The 18725-nt window shown below is 42.9% G+C and overlaps 1 protein-coding gene across 2 annotated transcripts in view; it reads left to right on the top strand.

Moving 5' to 3' along the window:
* FBXO21 (F-box protein 21) overlaps positions 1–18725 on the top strand; it is a 46015-nt gene that overhangs the window by 5028 nt on the left and 22262 nt on the right. For both annotated transcript variants that reach the window (XM_015413432.1, XM_015413431.1), the window contains exons 2-5: positions 6862–6997; positions 8514–8608; positions 15320–15441; positions 16350–16496. In XM_015413432.1, the coding sequence (XP_015268918.1) occupies positions 6862–6997; positions 8514–8608; positions 15320–15441; positions 16350–16496 (500 nt within the window). The remainder of the gene's footprint in view (positions 1–6861; positions 6998–8513; positions 8609–15319; positions 15442–16349; positions 16497–18725) is intronic.

Here is an 18725-nt window from a genome sequence, read left to right as displayed (position 1 = left end):
CTGCTTCGGGCGCCACATGAAGAATCACGCGAGACAACTCTCTTGAGGGTAGAGAATCAGTCTGCCTCTCAAGGCAGCAAGCAGTTTATTATATGCCCATTCTGCTTCCCCCCTCCCCTCCATCCGTGTGCTGGGGTTGAGAGTTCACATAGCTGGGGTTCAGGGTTCACATTCCGAAAACCAGAGGAGAACAATAACTTTCGGGGGATTTGCTTAAAGGTGCTTGCATTGGTATAATGATTAACAAGCTAGCTCCACAGGCACTACGGATGGTCAGAGGTCATCGGACTTAGAGCTATGTTTTATTGATCAGAGTTACTGATCAATATCCAGATATTTACAGAGTCTGGGATATGGGCTGGACTAGGACAGGTGTGCCTTAATCGCTAATCTGGTGCCCACAAGAAGCCAATGTTGGATCAGGCCAGTGGCCCATCCAGTCCAGCACTCTGTCACACAGTGGCCAAAAATACCAGGTGCCATCAGGAGGTCCACCAGTGGGGCCCGGACACTAGAAGCCCTCCCACTGTTGACCCCCCCCCCAAGCACCAAGAATACAGAGCATCACTTGCCCTAAACTGAGAGTTCCTATCTATACCTTGTGGCTAATAGCCACTGATGGACCTCTGCTCCCTACTTCATGGGATTGCTGTTGGTGAGAATAAAATGGAGGAGAGGAGAATGATGTAAGCCACAATGGATCCCCAGTGGGAAGAGAGGTGGGGTATAAATGAAGTAAAATAAATAGAAATAAAGTAGACCATGGCCTGTAAGGATGCTTGCTATCACCTGAAAGCTGCATACTTTCCTCCTTTTGAACTGCTGATTTAATCATATGCTGTTTTATGTAAATCCGTTCATTTAAACTCACATGATCAATGGGCAAAAAATTGTGTGATGGACCTAATTAAAACACTATTAATAGAAACAGACTAAAAAAAAATAGACAAAAAAATAATGTTTCCCCGTATTCTTACTGTTCATTCCCATCCTTCTGCCACTCCCTCCTCCTACCCCCAAGCAAACTTCAGATACTGTTGACCAGCAAGTGTCCTTTGGCCCTGGCATTTGTGCCCATAGCTGGGAGTGGAAAGGATGGGAGAGTAGGGCCCAGCTGTCATGCAGCTGCTCAGCTCCCACTGGCTTCTGGTGATAACAGCATCTCATTGTAAGTTGTACCAACCCTGTTTTATCTGGCTGTTCTGTTGCTTAATGCTCACGAATTGGCTGAACAATACGGCTTGATCTCTGAACATGCAGTGGATAACATGGAATGATGTTCAAAAATAATAAAGCTAACCAGATGTCTAGATAATTGTTTATGTACTTCTATCTGAATAGCTGCTCATTGGCCTTCTGCCGACAACTGAGTACTAGGAATGAGCTGATATGGCCATTTTCGTTTTGATTTCCTATGTTGTCATTGATTTGCCTTATTTGAATTGCTTACACCGGTTTATGCATTACCCTGACCTCGATAGCACCAGGCTGGTCCGATCTTGTCACATCTTGGAGCTAAATAGGGTCGGCCCTGGTTAAGTATTTGGATGGAAAGACCACCAAGGAAGTCCAGGGTCACGACGCAGAGGGTAGGCAATGGCAAACCACCTCTGAATGCCTTTTGCCTAGAAAACCCCACAGACTTGTCATAAGTCAACTGTGGCTTGATGGGGGGGGGGGGAATTATGCATTTGATGCAAAAATAAATCTTGAAGATAGTTAATGTTAGTATGAAAAATTCAGCTCAAGGAACAAGAAGCTGGCTTTCACAAGGGGGAAATTAAACTGAAGCGTTAGAACATTTTCAAAATTTAGTCTCTCCCTACCCTGTAGAACAAATCCTTCTCTTCATGCCAGTGATGATAGTAAGGGGAAAAATCTCCTTGGTCTTGTTCTGAGCCTCAGACTTCTTCCTTTATCTTCAGTAGCCGGACCCGTGGGATAGGAGATGAAAGGAGGATGTTAAAGACTAGACCACAGTGAGATTAAAAAATGAAGCTGCTACAAACCCACTGAGCCAACTAGTCAGCTACAGCAAAGCCAGAAAATTACAGCTTTTTAAAATTAAAGGATAGCAGTTCTTTGTACCTGCCCGTACCTGCTTGCTTTCATCAGGTTTTCATGCTGTTCCTTTGCTACGATGGATGAATTTAGCTGCATACGTGCAAATAGGGGCCAAATGACCCTCTACTGGAACCTGGCTGTGCCGTGTTACAATATTACTGCAACTGTTTATTTTAGGGCAGTGAGGAGAGAATAACCTCTCCAATAGTAATTGCAGTGGGGATTTTTAAGGCAATTACTCAAGATGGAGCCTGGCCCAGAGTCACAGGGTCAATATCTCAGTTTCTGCCAAAAGTTCAGTGATCAAAGAATCAGCTGCTTTTGGAAGGCAGGCATCTATTATCACCGACCACAATGGTCCTCGCTGCTGGATCTGAATCTTTTAAAGATCCAAATTGGTTGCTGACAAGATAATGCCAAACCTTGAATTGGAAAGCTGGTCTGGAAAACAACCCAGAGTTATAGTTTTCTGAACTGGTGAACTGTCCATTGTTCAGCCACCTCTTTTGCAGGTGGGGAGAGAATATTTTCTTCCTTTGAACTGTTTGGTCTGAATTTTACATGCCAACTGGCAGTTGGAGAAAACGCTACAACTTCTCTTCCTCTGCCAAGACATGGACACAGCCAGGTTGTAGATGAACTTCGCCTGCTATGAATAACAGGCCAGGATCAGAAATTTACATATATCTGTCCAGTTCTTACAGTTGCTGGTCCGTGCGCCCGTATGAACGCCTGCAAGTTTTGCTTTGCTCCCCAATGGTGATGTATTTCCGTCCAAGTCCTGTTGACAGATTGGCACCCTGATCCAAAAACGTTCATGCTGTTGCATTTGCTCGCAACACTGTTACACTGCTGTGAATGTGCACATTTGTGATTTGTTCTGATGCTCTGTGCCCCATCGAGATGACACATTTGTTGAAGGGTTTCTTTTCAGAATTGAAACCTGGTCTACATTTGCAAGAGAATGAGGGGGCAGAATCTTAAAGTAGCATGCTGCATGTCTGAGGTGCCTTTTTTGAATGTTCCCTCACACAAAAATAGACCCCTTGCAAGTAAAAAGCTAGCTATCAGGTAATCAGTAGGACACTGGTGATGAAGGATATACATTTCCTAAATAAATGTGCAGGGAGCATTTTATACAGTGGAGCATTAAAAACAAGGTGATTCCCCCAGCAGCAGCCTAATGTGGTACAATTCGTTCTATTACCCTATGACTCTACCCCCCTCACCACCACCTCAGTCCCCTGCATGTGTAGACTAGGCATCAGCTGCAAATTATGCTGCAATGTCCGTAGTACCCAAAAGCATAGGTTTAAAATTTGTTTGTACAATCCATGGTCACTTCAGACTGCTTCCTGTTTTTATACAATCTGCTGCTAATATTCATGAAAGCAGAGGACGCAGCACATAATCTTTTCCTGCCCCATTTTTCTGAGTTTTGCAAACAGATTCTTACACAGAAGGATATGATCAAATAAATTCCATATAAGAATAGGCATTCCCCCTTCTCTCACACCGGAGAGCCTCTTTTAAGATGCCATCCTCATGACATAGGCGCGCGTCATCTAAAAGTGGGGAAACTGTTCTTTTTTATTTCAAGTGTTGTTCTATTGTATGCAGACATGATTGATTAGGATTCCTTCAATTTTGTGGCAGTCGTACCTGTATATCATTGTACTCAAGCATTTATACAGTTGATCTGAACTAAGATTTCAGATTTTCCCTCTTCCTGGCCATTGACTCTTTCTCCTTCATTACTGGAGCCTTTTTGGACCAAACTAGATAATGAGGTCAAGTGATCCATGAATGGGTTTATTACTAAATAAACAGTCGTTTGGGGAGTGATTCAAGAGCCCCAGTATGGCAGGAAGGGGAACAAACATCACTCCCCGTGCTACACTCGTGATCACAGTTGCCTCTCCAGAGCTACTCTCTGCCTCACAAGAAAAGTAAATAACCATCACAGGACATACAGCAGTTCTACGGGGCAGAGTGGGGGGAGGATTAAGGTTAGGGAGAAGGAGTGGTGGGGGTGGTTATCCCTCCTCCCTTGTGCTGCAGCCTTGCTCTCAGCTATGCAGCCTTACTATGATGGCTCCTGTTTACACTTACCCAGCAGGATGAACATTTAAAGATTTTCCATCATCACTTCTGTTTCATTCCTCTCTTTTTGGAGAATCTGCAAGCAATGGGAAGCCGTGCTGCACAGCTCTGCCTGTAAGATTTTGCATGCAAAACTCAGAAAATCAAGGCAGGAAAAGTAGTAGACTGAACCACCTTCAGCTCTTTTTAAAAAATGTCTTCTGAGCAAATTCTCTTAAAGTGTAGCACTTACAAGTTTCTTGAACACTTTGTGGTAGTGAATAATTTCCTTGTTCAAACACCACTTAGTAAAAATATGCATGACTCAGGGAACTGAACTCTACCTTTAAGTGCTGTTTTCTTAGCACCTGGGTGTTCTGCGGAGTTGTGAATCAGGGTCTGGTAATGCACCAGCTCTGGGGTGCTTTTCCCCTCTGCCTCCGGTCTTTTATTGATGTGGTGGCAGTGCTTTCATTACTGCACAGTTTTATCGTTGATATAATTGTACATTGGAAATTGCTTCAGATTCCCCATTGTGCCAGAAAGGCAGTGCATAATTTCTTTAAATAAAGACCTTTATTTCCCCCCATGTTAAAAGCACATTTAGTAGGCTGACAAGCACGGCCCAGATCCATAGCTTGGATTTGTCCCAGTATTAACATGTTTACTCAGGGAGGGAGCTTATGGCTGCTGTCCAGGAGGCTTCTTCCCAGAGATATTATACTGAAATTTCTTTCCAGAAAACCTTCATTCTTTTGAATAGATAGGCAGGTGCACCATTAATCCTCCAATGTCATAGAAGCTTCCAAGGCACCAGGGACACACACGGCAAATAGCAGTCCAGAATTACAGGCCACTCTTGGATTATTTTTTTGTCCCCCATTTCCTTCGGAAATCAAAGACAGGTCTGGGTTCAGTGCCACAGAGAGCAGCTGTTGGCATCTCCTTGTGCCCGATGCACATGGGAAATAGGGAACAAGCAGCTACCTCCTAGGTTTCCTGGCAGTAATGAATGTTAGTCCCTTGTCCCAGCTGTTAGTTGTTGTTTTCCCCCCTAAACTTGTAGCAGGGAAAAGAGACCTTTAGGGCAGGGAGTTGCAGGGTGTGCATTTCCAGGCCTATCTCTCCCCCCCCCCCCAGTTTTTCCAACTCTTAAACCCTGACCAGCTGAGGATATTCCCTAGCGATAGGAGGACAGCACTCACATGCATCCCTTGGCCACCACTGGTTTTGTATGGTGAGTGGGATATAGTTCCTTCTCCCCCAGTGTTTTTCTGTAGGGGCAGTGGGTCTCTCTCATCAGCTACAGATGCTACCCTGTTTACAGTGAACACACATACCTCTTTTATGTACATGAATAATCTGTTTGTAAGAAAGAGCCAACACGTGAAACTGGGGATCAGTATTTGGGTAAATATGAGGCTTGATTCACCTGTGCATATGTGAATGTAACATGAGAGTTATTTAGCGTATGTATAACGTAAAATCAAGTGCATGCTGTACATGGATTGTACATGCATTCATTGTAACTTGTGAACGGGACTCTTCTCTTTCCTTATTTCCTAGTGATTTCTCCAACTAGATGTCCTACAAAATGTGCATCTGTGTCTCCTTTTTCCAGGCACACAGCAGTGATTTCTGATAGTCACATTTACCATAGTGTGTCTGAGCATTTGGATGTTTGAAAAATTTGTCTGGGATTGTCAGTTTTTAATGAGAATGTTGACATTTGTCAAACTTTGGACAGCTTTAAAAATACGTGCACACACAGAGCCAGTTTAGTGTAGCGGTTAAGAGCAATGGACTCTAATCTGGAGAACCGGGTTTGATTCCCCACTCCTCCACATGAAGCCAGCTGGTGACCTTGGGTCAGCCACAGCTCTCTTAGAGCTCTTTCAGCCCCACAGGGTGTCTGTTTTGGGGAGAAGGAGGGAAGGAGATTGTTAGCCGCTCTGAGACTCCAAATGAAGGGCAGGGTATCAATCCAACTCTTCTTCTTCATTTTGAAGCCAAATGTTACCTATAAGATTACCCTTAGGCTGTAAACATATACATATTTGCTTGTTAGTCCTGTTCATCTCCAGATCTCTTTGGTGGTCTTCTAAAACATTATTTCCATCTCACATCATTGAATCACTTTTGCTTACCATATGCTTATGTATGTGTGAGAAATCGTCTGATGATTAGGATAGTAGGCTGTAGCTCACCGGTTTATTTCTTTTGTTTGAGAAGGAAAGTGCAACAGATATCTACTCATTTTAGGGTGGATTGCATTTGTTCTCCTAGAACTAATGTGAGAGTTTCTGCCCTTTTCATGCGTTTAAGGCTTTGCTCTATCTGGAATAAAGAATCACTTAAAATAGCCTTTTCTGTTGCTACAGGAAGAAGAAGAAAACTGGATGAATATATTCCAGCCTGATTGTACTCAAATGCCTTTTGGGAGTTTGGTCTACTTAGAATCTGTTTGATTTCTTGAAGAATTGCTTTGTTGTACTACATGAAAGCATAAGAGTTTCTTAAGCCATTCATACAAGATCAGCAGCCCGTTCTGAAAACTTTCTGTTCTACTTTAATACCTTTTAAAAATGGGACACCTTTTTGCCATTCATCTATAGATTAATTATATGAAGGAGGAATAAACTCAGCAGCTTGTTCACGTTTTCGTGAGCTGCAGGAAGACCCAAGTGCTAACTGTTGTGCTTTTTTTATATGTAGGTGGCCATCGCTAATGAAACACTACAGCCAGACAGAGAATGTCAGTTGGCTGGAGGAATATAAAGAGCGACACAAAGCTGGCTTGGAAGCTAGAAGAATTGTAGCATCATTCTCCAAAAGGTTCTTTTCTGAACATGTAAGACTTTTTGTTTGTTCTGACCATAGCTCTGTGTGTGCCAGGCTGTCTTGCTAAAGAGGACCGGCCTTACCTTTTGCTTTTCCCTGCTTCCTTGGAGGTTTGGTGTTTTGGTTATTTGGGTCCACTGAAGCAACAGAACAAGTGGAAAGCCTACATTTTATGGGAGCGCCCCCTTTTGGCCAGTTCTGCTGCCTGCCAGTTCCTGCTATCCCTTGCCCATCTCACTTCCTCCACCTTTCAAAAGGATCCTCTGTCCCTTGGGAACTTTAGGGGACCATAGCAGGAGGCAGAATAAGCTTGTTTTATGTTGTATGAGACTATATAGTGTAATGGTTATAATACTGGACTTGGACAGTCAACCAGGACAGTCCAAATACCCATTCAACCATAAAGCGCGATCTTGGGGCAGTGACTTTCACAGTCTGCCCTTCTTCACAGGGTTGTTGTGAAAAGCTCTGATTTTAAATCCCCATTTGCCCATAAACCTCATTTTTGGCCTGTCACTCTTTGGGTGATTTCCCACAAGCGCCTCCCTTTTGCCCCGATGGTATGTGTCAATTTCACACAAGCTGCTGGGCGGCCGCATTTTGCCCCGCAGATTCGTGAGATTTTCCCCGCGTCTACTCAGTCCTCAAAAAACAGTAGACGTGGGGAAAATCGCACGAAGCTGCGGGGCAAAATGCGGCCGCCCAGCAGCTTGTGTGAAATTGACACATACCATCGGGCCAAAGAGAAGAGTGAGCGCGGAGCAGCGCTTGTGGGAAATCACCCTTTCTCTCAGCCTGTTTCACCCCAGAAAGTTGTTTTGAGGATGAAACGGAGAACTTGCCCTTGAATGCTTGAGAGAAAGGGTGAGAAGCACAAACACACACACGTGTGTGTGCGTGTGCGTACATATATATTAATTTTGGATCCAGGCCTTTGTTCCAGTAGATAACAAGTTTTCAGCAAATGGGTAGCAAAAATTTTAAAGTACCAACACGATCTGGGCAGCGTTGCTGTTCCTTAGAGGCTGTCCTTAAAAACAAAACTGCAAGTTAACGAAATCATGTATAAGCATGTCCTTATTATATGCAATTTCCGTTTGATTGTGTATTTTTAACAGAGAATATTTGTGTCAGTAGAATTCTATTCATTCTTAATGTTGAGGGTAAGGTTGTTCTTAAGGGAGTTCCCTGAGGAAGACAGCCTCAGCTCAGAACAAAGCTGCACTTTTCTGGTCCTTTGTGTGGAAAGAATTCTGATTCTTACATCTTCTGTTGTTGCCCTTTAATAACACAGTTGTCTTCTGTGCAGGCACACATTCCCTCCCACCTTCCCTGCTGGGGGCTCTCGTTAATGTTCATTGGAGTGCGCGTGGCAGCTTAGGAGAATGGAGGGAACGGGGGCCGAGAGAGAGAAGCTGGGGAAATCCTTCAGTGGCTGGCCTGCACAGTCTCACTGTGTGCCTGCACAGAATGCAACTTGATGGACAACAGTTACTGATAAGCGCAACACTATTTTCTTTTTCTAGGTTCCCTGCGACGGCTTCAGTGACATTGAGACTCTGGAGTGCCCAAGCCATTTCTTTGAGGATGAACTGATGTCCATCCTTAATATGGAAGGAAGGTGAGGCTGAGCCAAAGAGCTGGAAAGTGGGGGTTGCTTTTTCACAGATTTTGGGGGACTTTCAAGGTGTTGGCTTCTGTTTGTAAATGAGTTTGATCTCTTTGCATCAGCTCTGACTTGGGGCCAAACTACACGTTTCATCTGCCATGCGCTCGCCATGGGGATTCACTGTATGATGCCAGCTGTGAGTTCCCCGTGGGAACTCAATTTAGAAGAGCTGCAAGGGCCCCATTCTAGTTGGGAACATGGCATGGGTGGATGAGGGGCTCTTGACTCCCCCACCGGTAGTCTTTCCCAACCCACAATGGCACCTGTTGGGGAGCTGCACATGCAAACATTCAGTGTACATGCAGCCCCCTGTCCCCAGTGGTGACATTTTGGGTTGGGAAAATGGTGACGGGGGACCGGAGCCCCTCCTCTCCTCTCTGCCATGGTTCTAACTAAAACGAGGTCCCTGCATTGCTTCTAAATTGACTTCCCCCAAGGAACTCACAGCTGGGGTGATCACGAGGCAGACATAACACATAGTTTGGTTGGGTTTAGTTCTTTGCCACCTAGAGCCAAACGTTGCTCCCGATACCCTGCGGTATATGCACAAGGGTGGTGGTGTTCCAGGCTGCCAGCACTGATGCAGTGGGATCTTGTGTCTGTGCTCTTGCTCTGTGCGCTAGCCTTATTCCCTGATCAATTCAGCAGTGCCATGCAGCAGGTGAAGAGTCTAGAAATTTGCTTGTTGCTGTTGCTCCCCATCTATGGCAAGCATGAAACTGAGTATTATAGAAACCTCACCACAAGCATAGAGTATAGCAGCGACTTGAGCCCAGTACGATTACAGGAATGACGAGAGCGGGGGGAGGGGGCATTTACCTGTAGGCCTGTTTAGCAGCATATTGCTACATAAAGGCAAATCATTTTTTGGAGCTAATACCTTTTGAAGACTTCTTTTTTTTATGTGAGAAGGGGTGCTGCCCACTTCTGTCACAGCTGTCGCATGCCAGACTAGCTGTTTAACTCTGGACCTTTGCCGTTGCAAAAACAGTTAGAGCTCCGGATACATCTTACCTTGGACAGCACTGAGGTGGAGCTGGCAAAAAGAAGAAGGCTTTTTTTCTCCAGTCAACCCTAATCTGACTCACAGGGGTAAAGTGACTGGCATTCAAATGTTCTAGGAAGTAGTCTTACTGCCACTAGAGTTGGCATATCCCTGGCTGTAGAGAATGTTCAAATTTTCAGGTGATGGAAGCCAAGATAAACTTTCCTGGTCATCTCAGCCGATTACATTTTCGCTAGGGTACTTAGTCTGATTTCAGTGAGATCTAGTCCAGATAGTGCTCATATACATGCACATGATACTTAAATTGGCCTTCTGCTATTCTTATATCTGTGAATTTAACAAATAGAGCAATATGAAACAACTGTTTGGGGTGGGGGGTTCAAAGGAGATAATTTTTCTTGCCTTAACCCCCCTCTTTATGCCTCATTGGAGCTCTCTCTCTCTCTCTCTCTCTCTCTCTCTCTCTCTGTGCATGTGTGTAGCATTTGTACAGGGCTCATTCACTGTAATCCTTAAAACTGAGCTGTAAGGCAGGCCAGTATTTCATCTCCATGTTGCAGATGGAAGATTAAGGTAGACAGACAGCAGCTTGTCTAAGCCCACTTGGTGAGTTTGTCAGTGAGGTATGAACTGGCAATCTCCAGGATTGCAGATGCCACCATGCCAAAAAATCTCCCAGATATTCTGTCCATCCGTATTACAGTGAATTCTCTTAGCCGCTGTGCTTCAGCAGCTCCCTTATTTTGAATTTAGGCTTCAGGTGAAAGAACGTCCGTTGTTGTGAATGAAAAATGGTAGTCTCGAGTGAAAAATCATAGTGTTGATGAGGCTGTCTTGTCTGGAGAACATGCTGCACTAGTCAGTCGATTGGCTGGATCAATGTGTGTGTTGGAGACAGCAGCCTAGGAACCCAGGTCTCCACTCTGTTGCAAAGGGGTGGAAGGCTGTGCTTTGAAGCAGTGGATGCAAAGGGGAGGGGCTAACTCCCCCCCCCTCAGGATTCCAGGTGCATGTTTGCTGTCTTGCAAGGAACAATGGCTTATGGAGGAGGAGTACTGTAAGAGGAGAAGACTTACTTTCCTCCAGTGTTCCCTCTAAGCTGAGTTACTGTAAGCTAGCTCACAGTTTTTTAGCCTCCATCTCACAGGTTTTTGTCTTAGCTCAGGAAGGATGACTCCAGAGCAAACTAATTGATGCAGTAGCCAAATCGCTTGCTCACTACTTTAGTGCTAGTAGCTCACAAAGTAGGATTTTTGCTCACAAGACTCCACAGCTTTGCTTACCTCCCATGTCTTCTTGCTTCTCCGTCTACTTCAAATCACACCCTACTCTCAGTCTTTGCAGTTGATATACAGAGGCTCACATCGTGTCTCCCCTGAATGTGTAGTTCTGTTCTTTACTGGTTTTGAATAAAGGTTCTCAATGATGTATAAGGATGGCCCTTTCTATTTTAAAGACGGGGGGGGCACTTGCAGAGCTTTTAGTTTGAGCTAAAGGGTCTGCTCTTAGACCATGCTGAGGCTTGTTCTGTAACAGTTGCCTTAAATTTTGTCTTCAAACTCTGCTGCAGCTGCAGCTTAACACTTTGTGCTGATGAGGTTTCTGGTTAATGCCATTTGAGCCTTTGCATTGGCTGCACACATCCCTATTAAGCAGAAATGTATGCTAATTATCCCCTGATTATGCTGCAGTCTTTGCCATTCGCTATCATTACACTAAATCACTTCCCTGGAAGGTGTTCCAGCAAAATATCTGTTCCTACTGAGCATCCTGATTGACTGGAGAATGAGAGGTTGCAGGATTTAATCACTTGCCCGAGTGGACAGAAACCAGTGTGCCCAATTTTAACGTGCTGGTTATTACCTTTAAAGCCCTTCACAACCTGGGATCCCCATATCTACTGGACCACATTGTCACTCACCAGTTATGTTCCTTGGAAGGACACCTTCTGTGCTGTACCACCCTACAAATCATTCTGCTCCTTGTTGTCCTCAACAAGGGTAGCATTGCTTATAGGACCAACATTGTGGAATGGTCTGCCTGCGAGGATTGCAGAGGGCTGTATTATTTTTTTGTAGAGCATGTTATAGTGTCCTGTTCCAGAGAGAGCCTTTGTTGGGGGTTGATGAAGTTGGCAGATATATGGTGACCAGTTTATGGTGCGGAAGACCTGTTGAAATTGACCTGTTGAACATTTCTGTATATGTTGTTGGGCTATTAGGACTGATTTTATTGTGTGACTGCAACATGGTGTTGCCTTCACTCTTCAGCTAAAGACTGAGAATAACAATAGGGACTGTGGTCTAAACTACTGTAGTGCTGCCTGTCACTTTGAGTATGGTCTGTGTCAGGGGTGGTCAAATTGTGGCTCCCAGCAGGGTGGCTGGGGAAGCAAAGGGAAGGCATGCGTCCCCGATCGGTCTTCCCTTCCCCTGGGTAGGCTTAAGATAAGGGGGAGCAGAGAAAGAGAGCAACTATAGTATTTATTTATTTATTTATTCAGTTTGTACCCCGCCCTCCCCGCGAGCAGGCTCAGGGCGGCTTACACAGTTGATACAAAATGCCAATAAAACCACAACAATCATTTAAAACAATTCAAATACAAATGGCATCATAAAATCATAAGGTGCTAGTGACTATAAATGCATTCTCAAAGCCCTCCCAGCCTAAAAATATCATTGGATAAATAAATATCATTATCAATATCTGCTTTTACCCCTTTTGTTTTTATTTTTGGCAGTCTCGTTTAATGTTAATAAAAAGCAAATTTGCATATTTTCCAATTAAAAACGTGTGTAATGTTTGTTCATGTTTTGTGGCTCTCAAACATCTGATGTTTATTCTATGTGGCTCTTACGTTAAGTCAGTTTGGCCACCCCTGGTCTATATCATTTCTAACCATTTAACATGTCATGTTTAAATTCTTATTCTTTGTTTCAGGTTTGTTTCAGCTCTGTTTTAGATGTCTGCTTGTTTTTGGGTTTCTGTAGTCCAAACTCTAGGAGCTGCGGTGGCTCAAGTGGTTAAGACGCTGAACTGCAGGCTGTGGAAGGTCAGTAGTTCAGCAGTTTGAGACCCGAGTTGCTGCATGACGGAGTGAGCTCCCGTCTCTAGTTCCAGCTCCTGCCAACCTAGCAGTTTGAAAGCAAGAAATTGCAAGTAGATAAATAGGTACCACTTCGGTGGGAAGGTAACAGCGTTCCGTGCCCCTTGGTGTTTAGTCATGCTGGCCACATGACCACGGAAACGTCTTCGGACAGCGCTGGCTCTTCGGCTTTGAAACGGAGATGAGCACCGCAACCCTAGAGTCGGACTCGACTGGCTTTCGAGCAAAGGAACCTTTATCTTTACCTTTAGTCCAAACTCTATTGCACTGTTCATTGGATGTCCCAGCCTGTTGATTGTATTTGATTTACACTATGTAATCCGCCTTGCATCTCAATGAGAGAGGCAGACTATAATGTTAATAAAAAATTTAAAAAATGGCAGATGTAATTGGATTTTATGGTATGGGATGCACCAAACACCAAACAGGTTGCAGGATGCACCAAACACTACAGGGATAGAGAAGGATAAAACTGGTCACTGTCCCTTTGAGAATATAAAAGCCAGTAGTTAATCAGGGGCCTACCAGCACAACGTGGAACACACAGATCAGGCAAAGAGACGAAGAATAGTACGGCGGTCCTTATGTTAAGAAAGCTGGAGCTAGATGATGCACTTGGTAGAATCAATAGAAACCCAAGCGGGTAGCATTTTACTTTATACTCTGCCTTTTTTACTGAGAGACTCAAGACGGATTACACAGGATTAGTAAATGCAATCAGTAAATGCAATTAGTGAATGCAATCAGAGACATCTAATAAGACTAGGATTATGGCACTCTGAAACAGAGCGTAAAGTATATATGTTAAGTAATGCAGAAAATGCTATTACATAAACATAGACGCGAAGTAGTGAGAACAGGATAATACATACAGCAAACAAACGGCACATACTGTACACAGTGGTATGGTTCACAGCCCCGTTCTGTTTATAAAACAAGGTTCCTGAACTGTTTTGTTATTATACAGCCCTATTACCTGTATAAATATGCCACCCAGACTGTTTTGTTTCTGGAATTACAGAAATGTGGGAGCCTTCCTGACAACCTCAGGCAGGCCAATCCGTGAGGTGGAAGGCATGCAGCCCCCACACCCCGTAAGCTAAGTCCTGTTTGAAGATCAACTTATTTTAGTTGGAGAAGCCATCAAAGAGAGATGAATGTTTCCCCAAATAGACACAGGCTATAGGTAGCTATGTTGTTTTCTCTGATATAGACCCCTTGTGGGGTATGGAGGATAATGATTTTTGATACGTTTTCTTTTTTATTTCTGTATTATACACACACAGTTTCTTTGCACAGCATAATTGCAGACCTTACGTCTTATTGGCAGAGAGAGGAAGAGAGTAGGATTTTTTAAATCTGCATTCAGAGATTTGTCTCTTTCCTGTTTGTAGATCCAGGTGGTCAGCCGTGTTGGTCTGAAATAGTAGAACAAAATTAGAGTCCAGTGGCACTTTTAAAACCAACAAAGGTTTATTCGAGGTATGAGCTTTCGTGTGCAGGCACAGTTTTTCAAATACATTGGAATGGTGTGTAAGGTTCAGACTTATAGACAGGGAAATTAACCTGTAACATGATTATGTTTAAGATATGCAGAGTCAAAAATAACAAGCTAATTCTGCTTCCCACATTTAGAAAAGACACCTTTAGACATTTATCTGCTATTTGGACATATTTATTGCTTTACAACTGTTGACCTTATAACCTTAGCTTGTTATTTTTGGCTTTGCATATCTTAAACATCATCATGTTACATGTTAATTTCCCTGTCTATACATTTGAACCTTACATATCATTCCAATGTATTTGAAAAAGTGTGCATGCACATGAAAGCTCATACCTTGAATAAACCTTTGTTGGTCTTAAAGGTGCCACCGGGCTCTAAATTTTGTTTCCTGCTTGTGACTGTGTTCTAGTGCATGCTGAAATTTAATAAAATTAATGGGGGCGGGGGACAACCATAAGGGCATTTTAATTATACTTCAATTTTCTGTCCAGATCTCATGGATGAGATAATGCTTTAGAGTCTAAAATTATTGATTGTGTGTGTTCTTTTTACTTTTTATCTTTATTAAAACGAATGACGAAAGGAAATATAAAATACAAGGATACATAAAATACATATACCTTTACAACCATAGACACAGACATCCTGTATCAGCATAGGGCAATTACAGTGTTAATTCAGTCTATTCTGCTGCCAGTTCCACCCTCTGTATAGCCCCTGACCATAGTAGGTCTAATCTGAGTGTGTCCCTGCTTTTCTGGTATGCTGTTAATTTCACATGGGTATAGATATTTATTTTCAACAACTGGTCTTATAATTTAGGAATGTTATTGTGTGTGTATATTTTAAGCAGTATAGCGGAACTAATTTTAATAAGATCCTGTTTTGCCCTAACTGTGACTACTGTGTTAGGCTTGTAGTCTCTAATCAGATATTTCTAATCAGAAGTTAATCCGAAGCTTTTAGCCTACCTCTTTCCATTCCATTCTTCCATGATATTTTCCCAAGTGATTGTTCATTCCAGTGGTTATTTATGCTTTGCAGGAAAGGCCTGACATGGAAGTACTATGCAAAGAAAATTCTCTACTTCCTGCGGCAACAAAATATTTTAAAAAAACTGAAGGCATATCTTCAACGCCCAGCAGATGAACAGTCCTTCTTGGAAGGTTAGCAGTGACCTGAAGGAGATGAGTAAAATAAAGAATAAGCAGGAATTCTTATGTGTTGAGTCCAGGCTGGGTGTGTTTCTTTTATCTGGATCTGAACTTGGTAGATACGATGAAATACATTTCAACAAGGGGGAAACCCCTTCCTTTTTCCCTCCTCTTCATTCTCGGATATTGTTGATAAATTATTTTCCTTCTTTTCTTACCTGGATGCAAAGACAAATATGTTTATCAGTTCACTTTGTCATCCTGACTCCAGCATAATGTCAATTGAATCTATTTATTTAACTTTTTGGTTTTAAAAAATTGTCAATTTTCAAAGTACTTTACAATTTAGGAATGATGCAGATTGTCATCGGCTGAAACAGTAAAATTAAATCAGCTAAACAGCTGTTATACACGGATTACCTGAAATCAGCAGTCAGTAAACAAAGATCTTCCTGTCTAAAGCTTGGCATAAGGATAATGTTTTTCTCAATGTCTTTGAAGTGGCAAGTGAGGGAGCCAAGTAGGTGGGAGGATATTTTATGGCATCGGGGCAACTACTGAAAAGGCCCTGTCCTAGTGGAAGCTAAAATTGCATCCACAGAAGATGGTACCTGAGAGTCACTGCAGTTTAATGGTTAGAGCATAGGACTAAGTTGAAGACACCCGGCCAGCTTCAAATGCCTACTCAGTATTTGGGGTAGAAAGATGAGCTAAAGAGAGGAAATATCCAGTGGCCTTTAAAGGGACAAGATAGTCAAGAGTCTACAATGTTTATCCATACCACACTTACAGTAGCAAAACCAGTAATGCTGATATCTTTTTGCATGCTAAAGTAAGAGTTGTATTGAAAAGCAGTCTTAATGGGTGTGACATTTTAAAAAGCCAAAATCACGTTCCTTTTGCCTCCTGTCTTTTTCTAGGTGCTGTATTAATTGATCAGTACTGTAACCCTTTGTCAGACATTTGCCTAGAGACTGTTCAAGCCCAGATTGATGACATTGCTGCTAAAGTTCGTAAATTTCTGAAGTCTAAAAACCCTCGGCATCCCAGCGTGACCTCTAAAGCAGGTATCTGTTTTATCATCCCTCCCCTGCAACTCTGAAAAAGCTCCATATGACAGGGGTGTCAAACATGCAGCCTGGGGGCTGGATCAGGCCCCCAGAGGGCTTCTGTCAGGCCCGCAGTGGAACTGGCTGTCTTCTGCTTCTTCCAGTTCTGCTGCGTCATCATAGGTTTGCACCTTAAGATACACACCTGAACAGCATACTCAAGATTGCAACAGCACATACATTTTGATGCAATAATTCAGAGCAAGAGGTGTCAGTTATCAGACACTGTTAAATAAACAAAATATTACAAGAGTGCTACTGTTTTAAACATGTTTTTATTTTAAGTAAAAAAACCCAAAACCCATTGTGTTTGTGTCCTTTATAAAGTTTATATCTCCCCTACCTGGCATTACATATTAAGACACACATGGCCCGGCCCAACAAGGTCTCATTTATATCAAATTCGGCCCTCATGACAAATGAGTTCGACACCCCTGCCCTATGAGATAGGGCTGGATGTTATATTGATAGTGTACTGAGGGTTTTGATGGCTAGCAAGTGAATTTGATACCTTAATATCATAGTGAGGGCAGAGCAGGCATATGGGTTTCTGACTGCCATTGGCCAAGCTGCTGTATTCCAGAAAGGAAAGCAACAAGAAACATACCATGAAGAGAACTATAACCATGAAAAGTGTGTAAAGATTATGTATTGAAATAAATACATTCAAAACATTCAAGGTTGTCTGTACGCAATTCATGCAACAGAATATATTAAAAAATCATTGTAACAAGTGTGAAGTCCAATTCGAATAAAGGTCCTTCTTGTTATGATGATAAAGAATGTGCTGTAATGCAGTAATAATGATAGTCACACATTGATTCCAATTGTCTTTTAAGAAAACAAAGGTGAAGCCATCTTTAGACCCTCTGGGCTACAAAGGTTTGTTCCAAAAACTATTTCATGAAACCAGGAGGTTATTGTAAAACATTCTAAGTTCATCAATAATTTTTACAAAGGTCCGGATATCCTCTGTTTCGAAAAGAATCTTCCTCAAGATGTATTTTCAGATTGAGTTATCCTGATTAAACATCCATATTACAGATTCAGAATTCACAATAATATTAAACATTAAGCATCAGTTCTTTCTTCTGATTGGCATCACATTTTCCTGGGGAAAGATAACTGGGTAGTCTTGAATTCTGATCAGCTTAGGATGTTTAACAGTAACCTCCGGGTTTCGTAAAATAGTTTTTGGAAGGAACCTTTGTGTTTGTAAAAGACATTCGCAATTAATGAGTGACTATCATTATTACTGCATTACAGTACATTCTTTATGATCATAACAAAAAGGACCTTTATTCGAGTTGGACTTCGTTTGTTAATTGGACTACATTTACAATTATTTTTGAATATATTTTGTAACATGCATTGCATAGAGAAGACCTTGAATGTTTTCAGTGTATTTATTTCAATATAGTATCTTTACACACTTTTCATGTAATCAATGTTCTAATTCTCTTCACGGTTTGTTTTCTATCTGTATAACTGAGGTCGTGTTTGTTTTTCAGGTATCCCAGAAAGGGGCAAGGGAGGCAAGCAAGCCAGGGAAAAAGAATGAAGGAGGCAGAGTCTGAAAAGGAAGTAGTTGGCACTCAGGAAAATGGGAGCAGAAGAGGAAGCAGTCAACAGGAATGTAGAGGTGTCCAGAGGGAGAAATAGGATAGGGGACAGAAAACTGAGAGAGGGGGACAAATGAAAGAAGGGGGCTGATGTATTGAGGAGGGCCCGTTCATATACCGCTTTGAAATAACCAGCTGTATCTTTGTGCTCAAGTCACTAGTTTAGTTTAATATTCCTTGGGTTTCAAATGGCTTGAGGCCTCCAAAAATTGCTGAAGAGAGATCCATATGAATCTTTTCCTTGTGGGGGAATAGAAATGCTCTTAGATGTGCGCCCTCAGCTGGCAAACCCGAATAAAAACTGGGTTTGTGTAAATTGTGATGCAGCATATGGGGTCTGAATTGACAAACTGTAATTTGCCAGCCGTGGGTACAACCATTTCGTCTCCAACCTCTCGGCTGAGAGCGAGACTCCCCCCTCGAGCGCCCTAAAGCGCCCCGGATCCGAGCTCCTCACATCCTGAGGGGCTCGTTCGGGTCTCCGCTCGCGCGGATTCCCTCCTCCACCGCGGGCAGGCGAGACGCCCCTCGGGAGCGACCCAAGGATGCGTCCGCCTTTCGCGGG

This window comes from Gekko japonicus, unplaced genomic scaffold, assembly GCF_001447785.1.
Source record: "Gekko japonicus isolate JY-2015 unplaced genomic scaffold, Gekko_japonicus_V1.1 scaffold85, whole genome shotgun sequence".
NCBI lineage: Eukaryota > Metazoa > Chordata > Lepidosauria > Squamata > Gekkonidae > Gekko > Gekko japonicus.
Note: the sequence above shows the minus strand (reverse complement) of the source record. Positions and strands in the feature narration are given on the sequence as shown.